Source organism: Enhydra lutris, unplaced genomic scaffold (genome assembly GCF_002288905.1).
Source record: "Enhydra lutris kenyoni isolate GAN:26980312 unplaced genomic scaffold, ASM228890v2 scaffoldscaffold36, whole genome shotgun sequence".
In the NCBI taxonomy this organism is placed as follows: domain Eukaryota; kingdom Metazoa; phylum Chordata; class Mammalia; order Carnivora; family Mustelidae; genus Enhydra; species Enhydra lutris.
Window position 1 is genome coordinate 17,373,176 of NW_019154120.1, and position 18,172 is coordinate 17,391,347.

General features: G+C 49.5%; 1 protein-coding gene across 1 annotated transcript in view; it reads left to right on the plus strand.

The window, feature by feature from the left end:
• LOC111154273 (alpha kinase 2) overlaps positions 1 to 18,172 on the plus strand; it is a 116,076-nt gene that overhangs the window by 88,966 nt on the left and 8,938 nt on the right. The window contains exons 9-12 of the mRNA XM_022513782.1: positions 3,320 to 3,594; positions 4,797 to 4,885; positions 8,566 to 8,783; positions 13,825 to 13,873. Coding sequence (XP_022369490.1) covers positions 3,320 to 3,594; positions 4,797 to 4,885; positions 8,566 to 8,783; positions 13,825 to 13,873 — 631 coding nt within the window. The remainder of the gene's footprint in view (positions 1 to 3,319; positions 3,595 to 4,796; positions 4,886 to 8,565; positions 8,784 to 13,824; positions 13,874 to 18,172) is intronic.

Consider the following 18,172-nt stretch of genomic DNA (forward strand, 5'->3'; position numbering starts at 1 on the left):
AAAAGGATGTCCTTCCTCCTTATGCTTGAGAAAACAGAATAACTTCCAGAAGAAGGGCTTCTCTGTGTCATCAGCTTAGCATTGCTGGGCATTCACATGCTGGATACTTGCCACAACCTCGTTCATTTAGGTTCACATAAACTCATTTTTCTAGGTGTTTACCAGTTAGGAACTGGTAAAAGAGACCCCAGTGGGGATGAGCTGCTGGTCACCTTATGAAAACAGTGCTGATATAGCCCTGTGACTCCAGCCAGAGGGTTTGGGTCTAGATCCAATGACATCACCTCCTCCCAGTGTCGGATCTCCCTGTGACTGGGGGGGTCCAGTGTCAGTGACTCACTGGAAAGTGAGGGGATCCCATACTTTCCTCCCCATCCCCTTGATCTTTCAGATGAAGAAGGCTCAAATGACTTCTTGATCACCTTTCTTGTTTGGGGGAGTCTCTCTCACATTTTATTAATTGAGTTCTCTAGAGGAGGAACAAATAATATTTTACAAGTTGGTCCCTAATTAAAAAACTAATAAGATCAAGCTTGTGGGAAGGCCCCAAATGAAAGATGGTCCAAATAAAACACAAGCAAGCACAATTTAATGATAGCACACAGGGCTTTCAAAGAAAAGTCCTAAGATTTATTTTTTCCCTTTCATTGTTTTAAGTAGACATTTCTGTTGGAAATTATAGATGGGATTGTTAATTATACCTAATATAATACTATACAGAAAATGTCCCTTGTTATTTCTAAGCACATAGTCTGGACAACTTTTGTGTTAAATCTGATGCATTTCTAAGTACTTGGTATACACATTTCTGTTAAGAATAATTGAGTTTCAGGGGTGCCTGGGTGGCTCAGTAGGTTAAGCCTCTGCCTTCAGCTCAGGTCATGATCTCAGGGTCCTGGGATCGAGCCCCGCATTGGGCTCTCTGCTCAGCAGGGAGCCTGCTTCCCCCTCTCTCTCTGCTTGTCTCTGCCTACTTGTGATCTCTCTGTCAAATAAATAAATAAAATATTAAAAAAAAAAAGAATAATTGAGTTTCAGAAATTTGGGGGGATTATGCAAGAAAACAGAATGGGGTAAATACAGTTCATATTTATTGGGCTCTGATGTGTTTACACAAAATACTTCCTATGTTCACTAAGTGGTATTAGGACCCAAACTGTTAACATGAAATTAATCATGTAACTAGAATTGAGATTTGGGTTATATATATATATATATTTAAAACCCTTCTTCATTTTGTGATCCGATTTTAAAATTTAACTTAAGAAAAAACTATCCTCTTCTCCATAAATTGATTTATTTTTCTGGTTCTATCACTAAGGTTAATATCTATGGTACAAGGATCTCCTTAAAAATCTGCCTGGGAGGCACTTGGATAGCACAGTCGTTTGGGAGACCGACTGCTGGTTTCGGCTTGGGTCATGATCTCTGGGTCATGAGAAATATTTGCCTGGGACAATGTCTCACGGGCTGCCTGTTCCCCTACTTTTCCACCCCAGTTCTCTCTCGAGACCCAGGACAGGTTACTTGGTCAGAGGCTCCTACTCGGCTTGGTGAAATCTTGGATAGTTTTTCTGTGCACTCTCCACTGGCACCTTCAGCCCTTTTCCTATTTGAACCCCTCCCTACCACCTCCCTTCTTTCTCTCTGTCAATAACTATGACTCGTCATTCATCCCCAGAGAGGGAGAGACGGAATCCCAGGCAGGCTCCACACCAGCAAGAGGGGCTCCATCTCACGACCCTGAGATCATGACCTGAGTCAAAATCAGGAGTTGGACACCCAACTGTCTGAGTCCCCCCAGTGTCCCAAGAAATAATTTTCATCTCCTTATGCCTTTAATAGCTAGCTTCAGGCATAGACTGTTCTTAAAACACATGATCTGAAAATATTTTTAAAAGCAGAGAAAAAAATGTTTCTCTGTGCAGTCAAAGTAGAAATGTGAAGTGAGATTTTTCACACGACCCAGGATTTCTTTCTTCCTTAAACATTCAGAAAGATGTTAGTCTTTATCAACTTTGAGAATTGGAGGACATTTTAAAGAATCTAAACAAACTTACTTCACTGAAAACCTTCTTTTCTTCTGTCAGCCCATCAGAATGCTGACTGCTCGCCTCTAGTTTAAAACGGAGCCTTCTGATTGCCTCCATTGTCACCTGAAACATGGAGAATCAAATCTGAAGAAAGCTGGTGCTAGAAAAATAATTCTACTTATCTTTTTACAAATAAATCCAAAATAATTAGACTTTTTTTTTCTGTATTTCTTCAGAGGCAGTTCCTTTAACTGTTTGGTTTTTGTCTGCCTCTTTCTTTCTTTCTTTTCTTTTTCTTTTTTTTTTTTTTAAAGATTTTATTTATTTATTTGACACAGAGAGAGAGAGCACAAGCAGGGGGGAGCGGAGGGAGAGAGAGAGAAACAGGCTCCCCACTGAGCAGGGAACCTGGCGCGGGCTTGATCCCAGGACCCTGGCATCATGACCCAAGCTGAAGGCATGCGCTTAACCGACTGAGCCACCCAGGCGTCCCTGTCTGCCTATTTCTTTTGTCTGCCACAGACATTCTCAACACAGGGAGGCAGTGTTGCTCCCGAGAAGGCAAAAATTGCTTCTTAAGGAGGCAAAACAAAACAAAACCAAACAAAACCCTGTACTCCGATTGTGTGTGCAGCACAGATATACACATAGGATGCACACAGATATACAGTACAAGTGTGGAATTAAAATTTCGGGGTAGGGGCAATTTGGAAAAAAGTCTAAAAAGACTCCTTTCAAAGGGCAATCATGAGAAGAAAGGTTGAGAAGCATCGATCTATCACATCTAACCACTGGTCCCTCCTCCGTTCTCCACCCTTCACCTGTCTTTTCAACTTACTTTTAATGACCTTTCACAGTCCTGTCCGTATTTTCCAGGTCTGTCTAAACTTCTTTTCCTGGGGAGCCCAGGAAACATGAAATAATTAATCATGTAACTAGAATTGAGAGTTGGGTTATATTAAAAAAACACCGCTTCTTCATTTTTGTGATCCAATTTTAAAATTTAACTTATAAAAAAACTGCACTGTTTAAACTTCTTTTCCTTGCCCCAACCAGTCTTCTCCCCTCTCCCTGGCTCCGCGGAGGCCTCGCGCGGGTCTTCCCCCCTCCCCCTGGAGGGCTCACCCCCCTCCCCCCACCATCTCATCTTTGAGTTGGGCCTCCATGGGGAGTGTGGTTTCCCGTCCGGGCTCTACCTGCCAGCCTTGCCCTCGGCCCTGTGTGGGAACACGTGTTAGCCGAGAAGCAGCACTGGGGGGTCTAACTAAAGGCGAGCTGTGTTTCAGGATGTGAAGAGATCGAATTCAGCCAGCTCATCTTCAGAGAAGACTTCCTCAGCGACAGCTACTTCGGGGACCACCTGCGCGGTCAGATCGCCACAGAAGAGCTGCACTTCGGCGAAGGCGTCCACCGGAAGGCCTTCCGCAGCAAGGTGATGCGGGGGCTCACGCCCGTCTTCCAGCCCGGCCACGCCTGCGTGCTCAAAGTGCACAACGCTGTTGCCTATGGGACCAGAAACAACGACGAGCTCATCCAGAGGAACTACAAACTCGCTGCCCAGGTGGGTCCACCTGCCCGGAAGGGTCAGCTGGATGGGACTCAGCCGGAGTCTGGAGGTCCCTCCCTGGTTCTCACCCGGGCTGGGATCCATTCTGTTCCTAGGGTGCTCCATGAAGTCCTTGAAGGTTTGAGTCTGTATGCAAGCTACACGGCTGCCAGGATCCCTAAGCATCCCCAAGAGAGCAGTTTCTAGATCGCTTTGCTTTGGTTTGGTTTATGGAGGGGTGTGGGGTATAATCAGAAGGCCCTGCCTTTGTCCTGTTTCCTGCCTTTCTGAGTTTGAGCCAAGACTCCAGCTAAGTTCACGCCTTCCTATGTTACTGAGTCGCAGAATCTTGAGACAAGAAGAGATCTGGGCTTCCCTCCCTGCCTCCCCCTCCCGCTTTGGCCCGTGTATTCACTCTTGACACCAGCACTGGCCAAGCTTTTGGGAGTGCTGGGACTAGCTCTGTCACAAGCGAGGTGCCCTTCTAACACTGTTCCCTGGAACACAATTAGGTTAGACTTTGATGAATCTCCTGGGTACTGTCAAGCAGTAGCCACCCAGGATGGTCTCAGACATGCTGATGTCAGGTGGGACTTGGGGCTCATGAAGGCAGCCCCTCTTCTGAGGATAGGATTTTGCCAATTGTATTCCTTTCTTCCAATCAACCGTTCTTTCTTCTATTCTTTCACGGCATCCTCTCAAGTACCATCTGGTCTGGTCAGGGAAAAGCCCCAGCATCCAGACTCCCTCTTGGAGAGGCCCTACAGAGTGGAAGGCAGAATCCAGTTTGCTTTTCCGGGGCAAACAGTCTTGTCAAGGTGTTCACTACCCACAACCCTCGTCACACCCCTGAGGAAGATTTCAGATGGGAGAGCTCACAGGCAGCCCAGCAGGTCCCCCAAGTTTTACCTGACATCCTGCCCTGGGGCCAGTCCCCTTAGCCCAGGGTGAATTTCAGCCATGCACGTTCTAGAACTTTTTTAGTTCAGGATGCCTGGCGCCAGAGACCGCTTGAGCTTTACCTGGGGAGTTCCTTCAGGTCTCAGAGAGGCTCTTCCAGTGGACAGCTCTAGGTTTCAGCGATGCAGCAGTGTAGCAATCACTGTTACTTCTGGGCCCCCAACTAGGGGATGGCTGGGTTTGGGAATCCATTGGCTTTACCGCAGCTCTGAATTTCCTCTAATCATTTGTCTTTCCCATGCGTGTGGGTGATGTAGGAATGCTACGTCCAAAACACCGCCAGACACTATGCCCAGATCTATGCTGCCGAAGCACAGCCTCTGGAGGGCTTTGGAGAAGTGCCGGAGTAAGTGTGTTTACCCGCTCTTGTGTTCTCACTTGGGATTTGTCAGGGACTTGGGGGGCTGGAGGGAGGAGAGGGTGAGAAGGACCAGCAGGACAAGCATTTCACCTGGTCTTTCTGTCTGGGAGCTATGAAAACACACGTGTGGGCTGCTGTCCTGTTCCTTACCAGGTTGCCAGAGGCTTACAGAGAGATATTTGATACATATTCTTTAAATCAATGCCCGTACGTATGTACGTTTATACGGATAGATGGATGAAGGATGGGTAGATGGATGGAGAGGTGAATTCAATAAGTGTATCATATTAAATAGAAAAGAATTGGGTAGAAAATGAATGGGATAAATGTATCATGTGGAACAGAAAAGAAAGAGTGTCTACTTCATGGATATTATAGTGTCTCAACAATAAGCCCGCCCAAGAGAACACGAGACTATCACAAAACAATTACCCTACGGTGAAAATAAAGTATGGTGCCGTGTCTAAGAAGAGTGAATTGGGGATCAGCAGCGTAGGAACGTACCACCCCTTTCCTGGAACCCTGCAGAGAGGAATCCCACTGATTATTTTCATCCACTCATTGGCTGAATATGGACTGACCCAAGCAGATGTTTGGGGGTCTGGAACTTGTGGTTGCTAGACTGCTCCTCTGGTTGAGATCGTGTGTGGGGGGTTAAGTGAAAAGAGAAAGAGGTATGCCAGGGCACATTGGAGATTTCAGATACAACAGCCATTTGTGTATCTGTAGAAACTTGGAGAGGAAGGAAGGAAGGAATCGTTGCCTTCATCGACCCTGTCAGGTCACAAAGGGCAAACATACTCTCCCTGAGGTGGTGTATCGAGCTTATCATATAGAAAGTCCAGTGCTTTCTGCTCTTGGCCAGGAAATGCTTAGCGTATTTATTTAGTTCACAGACATCCCTCAGCAACTTCAAGGAAAATTAACATAATGCAAAGAAAATACACAATTGCTTTTCTGTTAAATCCCCTAAGACTGCAGTCTGCAGTGAGTGATGGCTTTGTGTCACGGGCACTCACACGTTCTCTCTCTTCTCCGGCCCCCTTCCCAGTGTCTGCCCCCATCAGTTCTCAAGGAGGAAGAGGTGAGCTGTGTGAGCTGTGTGCAACGCACAAGACCACAAGAGCTGTGTGAGCTGTGTGCAACGCACAAGACCACGGCGCCCTCGGGTGGGGCACACCCAAGTCTTGTGTGACTTGACACCACAGTTTGGGGGCTTTCTAAAGAAAACAACACAAAATTATGGATATAAAGATTGGTGCAGAGACTTGAGAAGGGCTTATGCTCGTGAGGGACGCGGGGCTGATGAGTGTCATCGGGAGCCCCGCATATATGCCGCTGGCCTGAAGATAGATTGGGACATTTGGTGTGTAAACATCTGTCCCTTCCTTACGGGGGAAGAATTTGTGAGTGTGTGAATGGTAACATATGGAAGGATAAGTGTCCTCGCAAAGGCATCTGCTCCTGATTCCCTGCTCACTGGACCAAAATCAGAGGATTGCGCACTGGGAAACACACACACACACACACACACACACACACACACACACACACTCACACGCAGACCTCTCCCCAGCGGCTGTCCTTGCAAAGCAGGGGCTGTGTCTCTTTCGTGTTTGCTCTCCTGGTGAGTTTTCGAGATTCTGGCACAAGCTACTGGGGAGATGTTTATTGGATGAAAAGAATGGGAGGGTGAGTCACCAGTCACCGAGGTGGGGTCGAGACAGGAGTCTGGGGCATGTGAGGAGTTCCGTTTGGGCTGGGTTCAATCTGAGATGCCTTTTAGACATCGATCGAAGAGAGCAGGAGGCTGGACACTTGAGTCAGGAACTCAGGGGAGAGGTCTGGACTGGGGATAGAAATGTGAAAACCGTCGCCGTACGGACCGTCCTTCAAGCAAGGAGGTCACTAGCCAGTGTGGGCAGAGAGAGAAGAGCTCTCTCTAAAGGCTGCGGAGAAATGAGGCTCCAGCGAAGGAGACGGGAAGAACGTAGCCAGTGGAGCAAGAAGGAGACCAAGAGGAAGTGAGTTTCTGGAAGCAGCAGGAAGGTGCTTTGAGAGCTCAGCTGTGTCCAGTGCCAGTGAGGGCCCGTAAGACACGGGTGCAGAGGAGACCGTTGGACTCGGCCTCACGGGTGCTGCTGGTGCCCTTGGTTAGTGGACACGCCTCTGTGAGGGGGTTCCAGGGCGAATGGGAGGGGAGGGATCGCCCACCATGAGGCTAAACTGACCTGAGTTTGGGTGTCAGCTGTGAGTCAGTTGTCGAGGGGCTGAGAGCTGTCCCAGAGTGTCTCTGGGCCCCGGCAAGGATGTTCCTTAGAGGGAAAAGCGGGTGGAGGAGGCGGGAGAACTTGCTGGAGAAACATCCCTGAGCATTAGAAGGGTTGGCCAGACCCAGACACCAGTGGAAGAAGAGGCACTGGGGGAGGGAGCAAGGAGGCTTCATCCATCGTGGGGGGCGGTAGGGGGAAGCTCTCTTCTGAGTGTTTCAGTCCTCACAGTAAAACAGGAAGCGAGAGCGCGGCTGGGGAGGAGAGGAGCAGGTGTGAAATACCATCTAAGGTGCTGACAGCGAATGGGTTGTACTGAAAACCACAGTCAGGATGCATCCCTTCTCCCCCGGGGCCGCCGTCACTGTTGTGCAGTGTGCCTCCTGATCTCCCTGTTCTGCCCTTGCTCCCGCACGGCCCCTTCTCCGCAGAGTGGCAGAGTCCTCCTGCCACAAGGATGTGTAATTGCGGCACTCCTCTGTCCAAGACCCTCCAGTGGCTTCTCATCCGAATGGTTTTTCAAATGGCCTCCCAGACCCCACAAGTTCTGGCTCCCCATTTGCCCCCTGTCCGCACCCACCTGCTACCACCTCCCCTTTGCTGACCCTACTCCAGCCACACAGGCCCCTCCCTGCTCTTGGAACCCACCAAGAATGCTCCTGCACTGGTGCCTTTTCCCTTTGTTGTTCCTTCTACTTAGAATGCTTTTCCCATAGATACCCTCATGGTTCCCTACCTCCCTTCCTACAGGTCTTTGCTCAAATGTTCTTTCTTAGCAAGGCCTCCTCTGCCCTCCCTCAGTAAAACAGCATCCCCCTCCCTGACCCCTGTGCTACCTAGCACCTTTCCACTGCTTTATTTTTTCACTTAGCTCCTGGCACTATACATTGACTTGTTTATTGCCTGTCTCCCTCATTTAAATGTAAGATCCTTGAGAGCAGAGCCTCTGTTTTCTTTGCTGTTTTCTGGAACAGCATCAGAAGACTATCTGACATAGAAACCACTGAATGAATATTTGCTGAATGAATGGAAGGAAGGAAGGAGGAAGGAGGGAGGGAAGGAAGGAAGGAGGGAGGGAAGGAAGGAAGAAAGGAAGGAAGGAAAGAGATCTGATGGATGGGTCACTGAGATAGGACTGCAATGCAAACATTCATTCCTACATGGGCAGTCAAACTCCATCCCAAGGAGGGCTTTCCAACCAACTCGAGGCACAAATGAAAGACGGAAATATATCTTCCCACCTGTTGAGCAGTCATTGTGGTCGGGGGTCTGCCTACATCTAGTGGAGTCTGGGAATTTGTTCTGCACCTGCTTCCCCCAAGTGAAGACAGAATGCCCTCAGTCTCCGTTTCCAGGTGAGAATGTGATGTGTGACCGTGCTGTCTTGCCTTCCAGGATAATTCCTATCTTCCTCATCCATCGCCCTGACAACAACATCCCGTACGCAACCGTGGAGGAGGAGCTGATCGGCGAGTTCGTGAAGTATTCCATCAGGGATGGGAAGGAGATCAACTTCTTGAGGAGAGACTCGGAGGCTGGTCAGAAGTGCTGTACCTTCCAGCACTGGGTATACCAGAAGACGAGCGGCTGCCTCTTGGTCACGGACATGCAGGGTGAGGAGAGCAGCCTGACCTGGCTTGCGGGGGGGCCGCAGGGCCTGGAATGTTTCCTGGGGTGTGGACGGGAGGAGAGGGAGGGGTCTGCCAGATGCCTTTAAGCATCTTTACCAGCAGGAGGTGTTACTAATGTCTCATCAGAAACAAGCCTGAAATGAGCAGCCAAATGGAGTGATAGAGTGCATTATAATAATTCACGCCAATAACACCTATTACCACAGGTGACCAAAGACTGTCCTCTACAGGGGCAACTCAGAAATAGAGAGGAAAATCTGACTGCACCAAAAGATAAATTAAGACGTAATCATTCTTTCTTAATAGGGCAGTTGCTTTAGATTTTCAAGCCCCGCTGGCTAGTTTGCACATTTTCAATTTATATGCAAATCGATGGGAGTGCATTTTTCCTATGAACTGGGGCTATAATAATTAGGGTACCCAGAGAGACCGCCCTGAGACAAGTTGCAGTTTGAGGTTCCCTAAGACCTCCTTCTGTTTCAATAATTTGCTGGAAGGACTCACAGAACTCAGAAAATCCTTTACACTCTTGGTTATGATTTCTTACAGTGAAAGGATACAGACTCAAATTAGCAAAAGGAAGAGGCTCGTGGGGCAGAGACAGGGGGAGGCCCGGGGGAGCTTCCAGTGTCCTGTCACAGTGGAGCCGCGCAGACGGCGCCAACGTCTCCCAGCAGTGATGTGTGTGGCCGCGTGCATGCTAACTGCCTTCTGGGGAAGTTCGCCCAAACTTCGGTGTTCAGAGTTTTTACTGGGGATCCGTGCCATAGGCATAACTCGTCCCAAGATGCACTTTGGTCTCTAGCCTCTCCAGAGGTCACACCCACCGCCCCACATAGACAAAGACCGTCTTACCAGGCAGGTCATTCCAGGGCTCAGAGGTTACATCTCAGGAGCTGGGTGGGGATTGAGCCTTTATTTGGGCAAAATGAGTCCTCTCCTGCACACTCAAGTTCAGGTACAAATATTGGGGAGGGGATCCCAGGCGACCTTGGTAGGAGAGAGAAGTATGACAGGCTGTGGGAAGGCAGCCAATAGGGGACCTTAGAACACAGCCAGTTCCCCCTGCAGGTCACTAAAGCTCCTGCCTGCCAGGGAGACTCTGGGAGCCTGTGCAGAGCACGCAGCTCAGAATTATCTTCACACAAGGAGGGAGGGAGCAGCGGTATTTATACACCAGTTGTCTTTAGCTACCAGTGGGCAGCCACTCCTGGTGCAGGTGTTAAGGCCCCTGAACTTGCCACCTGCCCGGGACAAGCCAAGCTGAGCAGAGCAGGCTCCCCCGAGCTCAGGCAAAGAGATGCTGGTGGCATGGGGAGGGAGCGGGAGCCAGAGCGCATGGAAGTGGTTAGGGTGAAGACAGCGGGTGGGGCACCAACAGTTTCTACCACAAAGGTTTTCCTTTTCCTCTTCCTTTCCAAATAATAATACTGTGAAGAAAGATCTGAGCTATAATCGTATGCCCGCTGTACGTCAGACCTTGTCGCAGATGAGGATCTCCGGCTCTTGTTACAGCTGGTGGTAAAGAGCAAGACGGCCTCCGGGTTCTGTTCCCACGGCTTCCTAGCTGTGAGCCTTGGGCAAGTTACTTCCCTCTCTGCGCCTCAGTCCTTTACCCGAGGAGTGAGGGGGTCGGTGGGGGGGCGTTGGGGGGCTCAAACAGGCTGGGAAGTCACGTAGCACAGCACTGCCACAGAGTGAGTGTTCCCGATTTTTTTAACATTTTATTTTGAAATAAACACAGACATAAGACGTTGCAAAAAGGTTCAGGGAGATCCCCCCCTTGCGTATGTACTCGTTTTTTCCTATGATTTCTGTCTGAGCTTCATAAGACAAAAGGAAGCCATAAGACATAAGACAAATGGAAGACAGAAGTCTGAGAGGAAGACATTAGGATCCCATTTTACAGATGAGAAAACAGAGACCTAGAGACAATGCTTTAATTGCCTGCTGTCACCCAGCTAATAAGCAGAGGAGTCCGAGACCCTGCCTGTGGCTTCGGACTCCAAAACCCAAGCTCTTCCACTAAACCGCAAATTTACCAATTTGTGAGAGATTTCCAACTGTTTCCTGAGATTAGAGCGTCCAGTGAGGGCCTTCTTGAGGGCCAGCTGGGAACTGCAAGGTCAGAGCTTTGCGGGTGGGGCCAATCTGCATATTGGAGGCGGCATACCCGCTCAGCTGCCTTGGAGACTCCGCTGCCACACGTACACACACGTACGCACACGTACACACACGCGCGCACACGATCTTAATACACAGCTCTCTATTCTAGTTAGACTCCGGCTGTGTAGGTCTGGATTCCCACCTCCATCTTTTCCCCTTCAGAGTTAATTTCGCAATAAGTATAGTTCTTCTGCTGAAAAGCAGCACCCCGGAGCTCCGCGCAGGGTTCGTTTTGCTTCTAGGCACCTGCGAACAAGCTTCGTGGAATGTTACATCTCTTGGTGAACAGCGTGTGCGGTCCACTGCACTGGCACAGTGTCTAACGGGGTGTTTTTACACTCTGCTGCTGGGGAAAATCTCGTTACTGTCATCATCGTTGTGGAGGAGATAGCACTCCACTCTCTAGAGAACCTGTACATTTTCTAATTTGACTGAGATGCCGGAACTAGGATGAAAAACAAAACAAAACAAGCCCAAACTCAACTATGACCTTCTCAGACTCTTAAAAGCGATCCCTTCCCTCATTGCCGTAGTTGTTGGCAGGATTGAGGGGGGTTCGGCAAGCTTGGGGTGAAAGCCCCGCGTGTGGTTGGGCCCTGAGATCTGCCCATCGCTGAGACCACGAGGGTTCCTAAGAAGCAGTCACCCCAAAGACCCAAAAACCCAAGTTCTGGAGAACAAATTCCTGATGCTGCCTACTTCCTTCCTTCCACCAGAAACGACCCGCTATCCCCCGCTACCCTCCATGGCTGCACACTAGAATTCAAATTATTACCCTTTGGAGATTTGGATTGGACTGCCGGCAAATCACTGAACTGAGACGTTTCCTTTTCAAAATTATATTCTATTTTTCTCCACTGTATGTGATAGCTGGTAATTGCGAGAGGTGGGAAAAGCGATCCACAAGTTCAAGGACCTTTTGCCAAATGACTTTTTGAAATTGGACTAAAATGCAGCTCAGAGCTGTGATTTTTAAATGCAGCGCTCCACAAAAACAAGATGTCCGAAGTGGCTTTTTACAATTTGGTGCCCTTTTCTCTTTTTCCTTTTTTTTTTTTTTTTTTTTTTTTTTTAAAGCGCAGCCACTGTAATAAAGGCTACGTGAAGCACTTCGGCATACGTTCTAGTTGTTAGCTTTGGGAGAATGAGGTGAATCAGTCGCCCACTGCAAAAGCGGCCTTTAAAATGCTCACTGGCCCTCCGAAGTGCCGGGTCTCATTTAGCTCACGGGTGCACGCGGCAAAGCGGTTTCTGTCGGACCAGCCAGCCTGAAGAGCCGCATGGCCTGTGTTTTTGCCGTGCTCCGGGCGGAGGCTGCTGACTCAGAGCATTAACCCATCAGCATTCCTTTCCTGGGCCTCCGAAAGCAGCGCTCCCAGAGTGGAGACTCATGGAGCTTGGCTGCCATCACGTCTGACCTCGGGGGTGACTTGGGAGAGAGAGGACGCTGATTCCTTGGTCCACACCCCAGACCGGTTTCTCTGCTGCCAGGCCCCTCAGTGAGCGGGTCACCTGCAGGCCATGGGAAATACAGTGATCACAGGCCTGGGGGGGGACAAGAGGTAGGGGCAAGAGAGGAGGAGGCAAGCCAGACAGACTGGTGGGGGAGCACTGTGGACCCCATGCTCCGCCACAGAGGGCCTGTCACGAGATTGCAGGAGTGCGCTTGAGGCGGAGGCCCACTGAGCTGGAGCCCGTGTCCATGGCCACCACCCTAGAGAGACAGGAGCCGAACTGTTCCTGGGCCTGGCAAGGAGAGTCTGGAGAGGCCCGAGGCCATCCACAGTCTGGGCATTGGAAAGATTTGTCTTCCTCCAGATCTGGAAGAGGTCAGGGATGTGGGGTGAGATGGGGACAGGGTGAGAGCCTGGCTCTTCTCTGTGGCGCCAGGTGACAGCGACTCTTGCCCTTCCCCTCCCTGCAAGACAGAAGGATTTTCTTTTTTCTTTATGTCCCTGGTTCCTCAGCCACTCTCTCGACTGCTCCTGCTGGAGAGGCAGAGGTGAAAAGCCTTCTGTGTTCTTATGTTCCCATCAGGGATATTGTGGCTTCCTGCTGAACCAGAGTGGGACGCTCGGGCAGCCGTGTGGATGGCTGTGGTGTTGGTAACCGCCCCCACATGGTTTAATGGGTAGAGGTTAGGATGAGTCAAAGGGTCAGACCATAGGTCACAGCGGTCAGCATCTCCAGGCCAGTGGTGACAAGGGAGTGCGTCCCTGGGCCTAGAGCCAACCCTGAGAATCTTTCCTCCTCGATCGGGAAACCATCTTTATGGAGATCGAAATGGCATGTCTGGAGTTTGGCTTGGAACAGAACCTGTGCCATCTTGAACTGTCTCATGGCTGACCTCACCCCCCACCCACCGCACACATGCATGCCACCTGCCACTGCGGTGACCCGGTGGTGCAGACCAGTCCCCCATCAGAGCTCTTCTAGGGAGAGAGCTTGCGGGGGAAGCAGCAAGCTTCAGAGCCGCGCATAGGGCTGCTGGCCTCCCTCCTCCTGCAGCAGGGATGGGCCAGGCACACAGGGGACATCGCTGCCCAAGCTACAAAGGGCAGCGGGTGGCGGGGGGTGGCAGGCCCCACCGTTGGATCCCGTGAGACACAACTCCCCTAAGCTGCTGTCCTAGGGCTGCCGTCCCCCATTATCATCCTGCCAAGCTGGATATATGTCCAAAAGGCCATCAGTGTTGACAGAAAGAGGCCTCTACTGATGAAACAAGGAGGAACGTGTGTTTATGTAGGAAAGGAAGGCAGGTGGGGCTATCACTACCCCTTCCCCAGGAATCCATGGCCTGTCCTTTCCCAGGAGCCCCGGGTAACACAAACCCCATTTCTGCTCTCTCTTCCTGTAGGTGTAGGAATGAAGTTAACGGACGTTGGCATAGCAACACTGGCTAAAGGGTGAGTAGAAAACCCCAGTACATCTCATTCGGTTCTGAGCTTGCAAATCCCTGCCAGGCACACACGGTGGAACTGACGGGGCCAAGTCGATTTCTTGCCCTAACTGCGGATGACAAATGTTCCTGGGATGAATTCAATTCACTTCTCTCACCTACATAAAATACTTATGGGCTTTGTTCTCCCAGGGAAACACATTTGTTTTCTAACTTTGAAACAAACAAACAAACAAACAAACAAAGAACTCTAGGAAAACAAGGCAGGATGAATTGCTTCCAGGAGAGCGGGGTCGGGGTGGAGGGGGGGAGGTGGTGGTCAATGCCAACATGACTGGAATTTCTTTTAATCATGAACATTCCATCTTTCTGCCTTTGATAGCTTCACTATTAGAAAATTCTTAAATTTTTTCTTTGCATTTGAGCGCAGTGAATTCAATTTGCGTATTTTTAATGTGTTCCCCACCCCATCCCAAAAAGTCCTTCCGGAGGCTCCCACACTTCCCTGGAGGCGGTTTCAGGAGCAAATGGCAAGGGAAGAGCTGTGATGAGTTACTCTGGTGTTTGCGTGGCTTTGTTTCCCAGTTTAGTGTAGGCTACTGCTTGGTTCCCTGTGGGCTACGCCCAGACAGCACTGTAATATCTTACTGGCTTATCTCGTGTGCGCCTGTGCCTTCTGTCTGCTTTGCTGGACCACCATTGAGAAAGCCGGTGATTTGTGGTTCTTGGTGAACATGAAGTTCTGAGTTGGACCCATGTCCCAAGACAGTCTGTTACAAGGACGAAATAGAGGGACAGATGACTTTTAGAAGAGGTGGATGGCTTTTGCATTATTACTGTTCAGGTATGGGGAGGCCAGTCCTTTTCTGGATGGAAAAGGAGACAACAGCCACCGAGAAGGGTTTGTTGTTCACGGTCCCCAAGAGGGCTGGGCCATGGGGTCCACACGGGAAAGCACCAGGCTCAGTTGGGAGGAAGAGGGAGTGTGGGGAAAGCATGAGCAACGACTTTGATTTGGTTTCCAAGGGAAGGAATGGGTGAGGCAGGGAAAGCAAGCTTGGGATTGGCGGGTGAAAAATGTCAGCAGGCTCTGGGATGGGGGGGCTGTCCTTGTCCGGCCCTGGTGCCATGAAGAAAGCTGTGAGACCCCACGAGAGAGGTGGTGGGAACAGGGCTTGAGAAGGGCTAGTTTGCATAGGAAAGTTGTTCTCAAAGGCCAGTTATCTACTATCTCTAGGAACTGGCTAGCCCTGGGAAGGGCAGTCTCTCCATGGTGAACAAGACCCCAGATGTCAAAGCATCAGAAGCAGAGAAAACAGAATGGCCTAAATAGACCTTACTCTCTTACGGCTGCTAAGGACTTAACCGAAGAACTTTCTGGTTATTTCCGCCCATCGACATCAGTGGAGCTTCAAAGAGGAAACCCATCTTCAACCTTAGTGAAGGGCAGAGAACAGTGGAGGGATGGCGGGATAAAAGTGGAAGAGAGACTTTTTTAACCTCCAGATCATTGACTCTGACTCACTAAGTTCTCACTGATGACACAGAGCTTCTGACATGGGTTTAGAACTAAGATACAGTTTGGGTATTTTCCTTCCCAAGAGCGGCTCAGGAGAAGACAGTTTTGTGTGGGGATTCTCTCCATGCTCCCAGAGCCGACTACAGCCCTGAACCTCAGGCAAGTCTAGAAACTTGGTTGTAGCCTTGTGCATGTGAGGAGAGCGTGGAAGGAGGGGTACAGTATAGTCTGGAGAAGGAGGGTTTTAGAGAGAGTCTGGTTCAAATCGTGCTCGTGCCATTTACTTGTGACTCTCCCAGTGGCAATCTCGCTTCTTCTTGCGTTATGGGAGTCTGTCTGGCCCGTGGTGTGGGCGTCCAGGCATCCTGCGTGTGCATGGGACTGTGCTATCTCATGCCTGCCGTCCTCACACCCATCGAGTTAGACCTTTGTCCCGGACAATTTCCCCCACTTCGAGAAGAAAACATATGGTGCTGCTCTTTATGAAGGGATTTCTCTGGACCTCAGAAGCATTGCCCAAGTAAAGCAGATTCTGTGTTCTCTGGGGGACACGGCAAATTCAGTCCAGCACGCACAACTGGTTTGAATGCTGGTTCTTACCTTACTGGCTATGTGGTGATTTTTAAAAAAAATTTTCAAGATTTTATTTATTTATTTATTTATTTACTTGAGAAAGAGAGAGACGGTGAGAGCAAGCGTGTAAGCGGGGGGGGGGGGGGGTGGCGGAGGAGGGAAATGGGCAAGCCAACTTCACACTGAGCGTAGACCCCATCGTGGGGCTTGATCCCATAACCCGAGATCATGACCCCAGCAGAAACCAAGAGTTGGGAGCCTAACCGACTGAGCCACCCAGGCGTCCCTGGTCCTATGACTTTAAGTTCTAGAAGCCACTGCTCTACAGAATGGGGACACAGAGGGTTGTCACGAGGAGCCCCCCCCACTCCCGTTAATCCGCATCCAGGCCCAGGAGCTCAGTACAGTGTGATCAATATCGGTCTCCTCTCTCCCTCTGGCCTCAGCCTGATGCCAGGGTAGGCAAATTTCATACCATTCTTTAGAACAACTTTCCACCAAAAGAAAGCAGAAGGCTGCCCAAGTTTCAAAAACTAAAACAAGCTTAAGAGCATGATTATTTAAGACATCTTTTAAAAGCATCTTAACAGTTTCCGGGAACTCGTACATTTTCGTCCTCATTTAAAAAGAAATCTAATCCCTTGGTCTTGTTCTCAGCTTTAATGTGACTTATCTGGTTTGGGACAAGTGCCCAAGACCCATTAGAAGAGCTGATGGTTGGAGCCCAGGGCAAAATGTTGTCTCTAAAATGTTACTTATGGCCTTTCCTCCCCAGGAGTGGTCAGGGAGGAGACAGGAGAGAAGGGAGTTCTGAAGCATCTGAGAGCTTTGGAAAGGATATGAGATCATCTTGTCCATTGTTTTTTATAAACTTTTCCTTAAACTTTCCCTAAGTCCCAAGCTTTTTTACCCCAAAGAAATGTTTCTTAGAAGCCCAGTTTAAAAAACTGATAAAAGGGGGACCCTCGATTGGAGATCTCTTCGGAGGTCCCTGGGAACCTCTCTGCTCTGGACTGAGAACCAACAATTGGGACCAGCCTTCTTACTTCCCAACTGAGGAGCAGGAGGTGCAGGGAAAGGCAGGCTGCTGGCAGGCACCCCGAGGAAAAGGGTCAGATCCTCAATATCGGAGCTGAGATTTGACTGAAGAGACTCTCCAGGGAAAGCCAGAGCTGCAGCATGGAGCGCAAAGGGCAGAACCCGTAAGATTCTCATTCAAAGGCAGCTCCAAGACAGGCTAAGGAGACTCCAGGGGGAAGGATCGCAAGCCCAGGAAGAAGCTGGGGGGCATTGCAGATGCCAGACGGCCTCCGGAGAGCAGGAGAGAGGAGTGACGGCTGAGTGTCCATTATGCACTTTCTCTTGATCCTTAGTAAACATGCTGGGGGGCTGAGTTTATCCCTGCTGGAAAAGGAGGCACCTGGGGAATGGGCGCCATCCCAAGAAGCAGTGTTCCTGTAGGCAACATTATACACGGTCTTTTAAGTACATTAGAAAGATACAAAGCATGGATGGGAGAAGCATGGGGAGGCGAGTCTAACTTACTTTACTAATAATTAATACAATCATAATAATAAACAGGGACATCTGGCTGTCCAGTCCGAAGAGCATGTGACTTTTGATCTTGGGGTCGTGAGTTTGGGCCCCAGGTTGGGTCTAGAGATTACTGAAAAAAAAAAAAAAAAAAAAAAACTTGGGAAAAAACATTTTTACATAATAAACGATACACTTGTGGTTTTTTTAAAAGAACAAGAAAGAGGTCTCCCAAGTTTAGGGCCCACCCTTTTCTGGCCAGCAGTAGTTAGGATCTTTGGCACGAACAGAAGCCATTGTGTCATTTAAAGAAAATAGTCCCTTCTGTCTCAATCTGCCTCTGTATGTGGGTGCTGACCTCCCAGGAAGTGCAACCTGTCTTGTCCTCTTGTTGAGTAAAGGCAGGGGGAATGCGACAATTTTGAAGGCAGTCATTTGCTATCTCATAAAATAGAATAGCAACAGTCATGACTTATTTGTTTGAGGTCGCATTACCTGCTAAAATGATCGTTAAGGCAGAAGTATGTCCTGTCTCTCCTGGGAGCCAGCCAGAGGAAGCTTCTGGAAACCCATCACCTGTACCTCAGTACCCATGTCTTCCAGCAGTGGTGAGCGCAAAAACTTCAGAGCACAAAGCGTGGCCAACAGCATTGTCACCACATCTAATAACCCATGTTCTCT